At 39.6% G+C, this 5,986-nt stretch overlaps 2 protein-coding genes across 2 annotated transcripts; one reads left to right on the top strand and one right to left on the bottom strand.

Annotated features, from left to right (window-relative positions):
* Window positions 1-463: 463 nt before the first annotated feature.
* Window positions 464-1,947, bottom strand: JH06_4899 (adaptin ear-binding coat-associated protein 1; the record flags this gene model as incomplete). The annotated part of the gene is made up of 4 exons (XM_014669670.1): window positions 464-957; window positions 985-1,047; window positions 1,092-1,307; window positions 1,338-1,947. 4 exons carry the CDS (start codon window positions 1,945-1,947, stop codon window positions 464-466), a joined length of 1,383 nt encoding a protein of 460 aa, XP_014525156.1.
* A 291-nt stretch (window positions 1,948-2,238) lies between these two features.
* JH06_4900 (ATP-dependent DNA helicase) lies at window positions 2,239-4,686 on the top strand (the record flags this gene model as incomplete). Its single annotated transcript, XM_014669671.1, is given in 13 exon segments — window positions 2,239-2,541; window positions 2,572-2,760; window positions 2,791-2,824; window positions 2,854-3,051; window positions 3,082-3,280; window positions 3,297-3,333; window positions 3,346-3,398; window positions 3,429-3,515; window positions 3,543-3,923; window positions 3,953-4,005; window positions 4,036-4,073; window positions 4,103-4,398; window positions 4,413-4,686. The coding sequence occupies 13 exon segments, from the start codon at window positions 2,239-2,241 to the stop codon at window positions 4,684-4,686; spliced, it is 2,142 nt and encodes a 713-aa protein (XP_014525157.1).
* Window positions 4,687-5,986: the final 1,300 nt, after the last annotated feature.

The raw sequence follows: 5,986 nt of genomic DNA on the forward strand, positions 1-5,986 counted from the left end.
AACAACCCTACCAATGTTGATGGTAGCCTGGTATTGCATAATTTCGGGGTTAATTGGAGACAAATTCTCCAGACCAATGTCACTCGTCTGTTCCGTCATCGAAAGAGAGGTTTACTAAGGAGAAAACGGGATTTGTCTAAAACCGCGGTTCTTCGATCCTTCTTCAAAAGAATGAGAATTGTAACAAACATCTCTTGCTAATACTACAAAGGTTGCAAACTGCTTAGAACATGCCGAAGATATCATCCCTGAACATCACTTTCTCATTCAGTTCTTACGTGTATGATGGATTCGCAGCAACTGGAGCAGCAGAAGCAGATCCGATAAGATCATCTTCCTGAGGTTCTTCAGCCTTTCTCCGAGAACCACGAGCACGACGACGTCTTCCACTCTCTGGAGGAGGAGCAAGGGCACCATCTTCACCCACCTCCACCACATCGTCCACCTTCTTCTTGTTGTGTCTCTAGAACTCATTCACTCTTCTTTCACCTACTCTCTTGTTCTTGATAGCAACATCCACATGAAGAGTCTCTCCTTCCTGAAGGGAATAGTCTTGCTCCTCTTCATCTGACAGATCCTCCGGTTCATCCAGATACTTCTTGTACTCTTGCAGAGCAATCTTGAAGTCCAAAGCCTCGGATCTCTCCTGGAAACCAATACCAATGTATGCCTTCTTTCGGTCCTTCTCAATTCTCATCACGAAATAACGAGACGAATCCAACACAGGCTCGATCACAGATGGACCATCATCTCGAATCATAGTAGAAGCGAAGATCTTCTTCTTATCGTCCACCAGCTCAATATAACAAGTCTTTCCACGCAAAACCACATTCAAGGTTCCAAACCAAATCTGATTCGTCCAACCGGCAGCACGGTATCCCATACCAGTGTTTCTTGGGGGAATCTTGTATACATAGCATCGACGGATGTGACAGAGGTTCTGCTCGAAAATATCTCCTATAAATGAAATGATGAGTTAGATACTCATTTTCAATTCCGCGGTTATCTCCAACAAACAACAATTCAATAATAGTACAAGAAATGACTCTAATGTTCATGTTCCATGAAAAGAAGATAAGGGATCATGACACCCACAAGAATGAAGAATACTTGTGATAATCCAACATGATGTCCCACAGATGGCAGAATATGAGTTAATGCTACATGCAAAAACGTTCCTGCACTGAATGCAAATGCATACCCTAGCAACGATGCAGGAATAAGGCTAGAACCCAGATGAACAAGTAAAGCAGATAGAATTGCTGAAGTTGGGGTAGCAGCAGAGAAAAGAGCAATATAACGGGAAGCTATCGATTAGGAGGATTCTATGACTATACCTTGGTTAAAAGAAATATGCAATTGCTTGATGAAAATACCAACACCTAAAGATGCTGATACTTTGTGCAGTACCATAGCCCAGAATAGAGTCTGAATCACATTCACATTTGATGAGGCCAAACTAGACCCAATGGTAAGACCATCAAAGAGAGAATGAAGACATAGTCCTGAAATTGAAGATTTGAGACTCTTAACACTCTTATCAGTCATGTTGATAATCACTTCTTCCTTTCCATTATCAGAACATTGGTCATTCTCTGAAGTGTGGACGTGATCGTCTGAATGACCGTGAACGAAAGAATCGGCAATCATCATCGCTATGTATCCAAATACAATCGCTAATCCAATATTCTTTGCTTCTAGATGAGTTTGTAAGGAACTATTTCCACTCTGATTCGCGCCTACAGTAGGACACTCACATCCGCGTAATATGGCTTCTGGGATGACTACAATAAATCCAGTACCCAACATCAATCCAACTCCAACTAAACTGATTACCTTTGAAGTAGCCTTCGACATATGGACCAATAGAGGGATTGATGTCGTTGCAAATGTGATAGCAAATAATCCTAATGAACAAAACAAGACAATAAGGAAAGCAGAAGCCATTTTGTGATTAACTGAAATCTTTCTTGGACTCTAGCAAATGGCTCCACTCAAATGATATGAAAATGTTCCTTGTTTCTTTTCCCTCCATCCTCCTTTCATCCAAATCGATTGACTTCTTGGGAAATGGTACGATTTATGCATAGTAATTAAACAAAGGATTCAATTAATGCACTCTTAAATGAGATCTTCGGATCAGTTGCTCAAACGGTACCCGATGTGTATAGATCATGATGAATCGTTCATTATAGTCAAGTTCCATCCATTCCAGATCCTGGAAAACCGTTGCAATCGATGACAAGGAAACAACGACAATCTCTCCCTCCTCCACAACCCAAGAGAAGAAAGTTCAAGTTACCTGAACCCGATTATGAACCAGAAGGAGATGAGGTTTCTGTTGATCCAGTCATTGCTTCTGAAGTCAACGAAATCTTTGATGAAACACCTGCGTCTACAACAGATTTAGTGTCTGTTCATTCGAAATTACCACAGATCTACTGGAAGACGATTCCCTACAAGTACTTTAATCGTATTCAATCGGCAACGGTTGATTCTCTCTTATCCACGAATCAAAATGTTGTTATATCTGCACCTACGGTCATCTCATCCCACTGGAATGATTCCTAGGGTTGTGGAAAGACTGTTCTGTTGGAACTCGCAGTTCTGCACCTCCACAATGAATGGCTGAATGAAGGTCATCGCCTCACAGATCCTTTCCCATATCTAGTTATTTATGTGTGTCCAACGAAAGCTCTATGTAAAGAAGTATTCACAAGTTGGAATTCCAAATTTCTGACCTATAATCTACGATGTGTGGTAACATCTGACTATCCTAATGACATGTAGGAAGTGACAGGAGATACCGACAATGTGCTTTCTCGTATATTCTGCTTGCTTTCTGTTTTGTAGAGATTCAACAACATTTATCACAGTATCATATTATTTTCACAACTCCAGAAAAACTAGAGATTATGTCACGTCGTTGGAGTGCTCCATATGGAGAAGACCATCTTGTGGATCGGATTCGTCTATTGTTAATTGATGAAGTGCATTTACTGAATGAACCACGTGGAGCACACATTGAAACGATTGTTTCTCGTCTACGAAGTAGGATTGTAACAAATGAATGATCATAAGTGAGAAGTTCATTTCATCATGATGCTCATCCTATTAGAATAATCACTCTCTCTGCTACATTCCCAAATTCCATTGATGTAGCTCAATGGCTTCAAGCCTTACACTTCTCATTTGATGCTTCGTATCGACCTGTTCCCATTGATCGTATTGTTCTTGGCTTTCCAAACAAGAATCAGAAGAATCCCTTTCTCTTTGAGAAGTATTTGAACTATAAGTATTCTTTGTTTCTCTCTTCTACTCAGAGTCTTTGGAGTTATACAAAAGTACTCTCCTAATAAACCCGTAATGGTCTTCTCTTCTACTCGAAAGGGATGCATGTATCTATTCACAAACTGACTCATTAATAGTTCTCTTGCTAATCAATTGATTGATGATTGTGAACGAAATGGTCTCTCTACTCATGGTTTCTTGCGAAGTGATGATCTTCAACAGGGGTATGATTAGTGTTTAATCCTAAGTAGAATTCAACAACACATCCGACGAGTACAAGATTCGTCTTTACGTCAATGGCTTCAGCATGGTATTGCGATTCATACAGCAGGTCTCTGTATGATTATTTCTTCTTTCTCATTCACAGCATCGAATGATCGACAAATCGTTGAGACACTCTTTGAGCATGGGTTCATTCAAGTGGTTTGTACAACATCAACACTTGCTCTCGGCGTGAATCTCCCTGTCTATCTCGTCATAATTAAAGGAACCGTTCAATGGAAGGGAGGAGGTAAAGGATACGAACCTATTAGTGAGGCAATGCTTCAGCAGATGGCTGGACGAGCTGGAAGACCTCAGTTTAATGAACGAGGAGTAGCCGTAATCCTTACAAGTGAAGAGAATGTTGCTAAGTAAGGTTCTAACTGCAAGTGTTCCATAGATATCAGGAGATAGAAGGAACACATGAAGTGATTGAATCGAATCTAACAGAAAGTGTGATTGAGTGTGTAAACAATGAAATAGTGCTACATTCAATAACAGATAATGAATCTCTCTTTCAAGTACACTTATCTTCTATTTATTACTATAGTGGTTAAAAGGAACATTCTATTATATCCGAGTTCATAAGAATCCATCTCATTACCATATTGTTGTAAATCAATCTCAATCTAATCCACATGCTTACATAGATACACAATTAGAATCACTTCTTTCATATTATATCACTCAACTTCAATCAAATGGTTCTTTTCAGCACTCTTCATCATTCATAGATCTAATTACTGTTGATGAGAATGGAGTCTATGGGACTCGACTTGGTGGTATACTCATGCAAAAATACTATTTGAAATTCACTACCGCTCTTGTTGTGATGAGTGTATACCAGTGTTCATCAGAAGCAGAGCTATTGTTCCATATCACACATTCAGCAGTACAATCATTCTCTCATTGATATTCAAGGAATTCAACGAATACCCGATCAAACAAGGTCAAAAGACCTTCCTAAATTTGGTCTACAATAAATTAGGGAAATATCACTACAAAGGGAAGGTCAAAGGACCTGAGCACAAAGTAACTGCAATCATTATGGCTGCCTTAGGAAATATCAAGATTGAAGACATGTCTCTTCTTCTTGAAGTGGATGGAGTGAGTATCTGTCTGATTTGTGAGTGATAGATGCTTCAGACGGCAGTACGTATCTGCAAAGCCATTCTCTTCTATCTCTCTCACAATCAGTCTTTGACATTTCGTCCCTGTCAGCAATTCTCCGAGCAATCTCTCGATACAGACAAACCTCAACCAATCACCAACACGGCTGTGTTATTGCTCTGGACACATCGACTCATTCGATCCCTTACTCAGAAGACATGGGGTGATGGTTCTAACGTGCTTCTTCAATTGGTCATTCATTCTCATATGTCTGATGCTTAGGAAGGAATTGGACCTACTGCCTTGCACAACCTAGAGCAAGGACAGTTGACCACATTCGATGCTATTATTCGTACTCCTATTCCTTCTGTACCACTTCACAATCATTATAACATGTAGTTAGATACAATTATTGGGAGACGAATAGGTCAACAAATCAAGAATCAAATTCAGTCTATTCCTCGTTTGCATATGTCTCTTATGCCTGTTGGTTATTTGATTCTCATTCATTTCCAGACTTCTTCCACATCGATCACTATCACCATTGTATCACCTCAGATGAACTCCATACCTCACTACTCATCTTATGGAATTGGTCTATATACACTCCTAGTACTGAATTCTGATGAAAACAAGCCTTTGCTATATAAACAAGTCTCTTCAGAAGGATCATATTCAGTCACACTTCCTCCAAAGCATGATCAAACTGTGATTTATTTAATAAACAATCGATGGATAGGAGTTGATGAAGAAATACACCTTGGCGAACCAAGTGATCCCATTCCCAGAAAAAAGAAACCAAAGGCAAAAGCAGCTGAATCATCAAATGCAAGTCAGATTCAACCATCTACGACAAGTCATGTCCAGCCAGCCAAAACGCCACAGGCGATTCCCAATCAGGATGAGTTGGACTTGTTGAATTTCATTTCTTGGGAGGATGAAAAAGAGGCTGAAAATATCCATAAGGACCAAAGTGGGATTAGATCCAACACGTATCCCAATCTAGTTATTGATACCCCTCAAACAGTGAGTAATCATCCAGGAACACAGAACAAGATGATTACAATACCTAATACTACTTCTCCAACCAACAATTCTCTGAATGTTGACGAATTCCTGAGTTCATTATTCCACTGAGTTGGACAGTGGAATTATCATACTTCTATACAAATTCATTTGTTTTCAACAATCAATTGATCCATCTCTCTTTGTAAGATAAATGCAGGTATAGAGCAAAATGATTGAAATTACTCGATAGGTGAATTCTGGAGCTGGTTTCAGTGGATTGCTTCGAAACGGATACAAATCGTTTTCTGGAACACAA

Source organism: Blastocystis sp. subtype 4 (genome assembly GCF_000743755.1).
Source record: "Blastocystis sp. subtype 4 strain WR1 chromosome Unknown seqid_0443, whole genome shotgun sequence".
NCBI lineage: Eukaryota > Bigyra > Opalinata > Blastocystidae > Blastocystis > Blastocystis sp. subtype 4.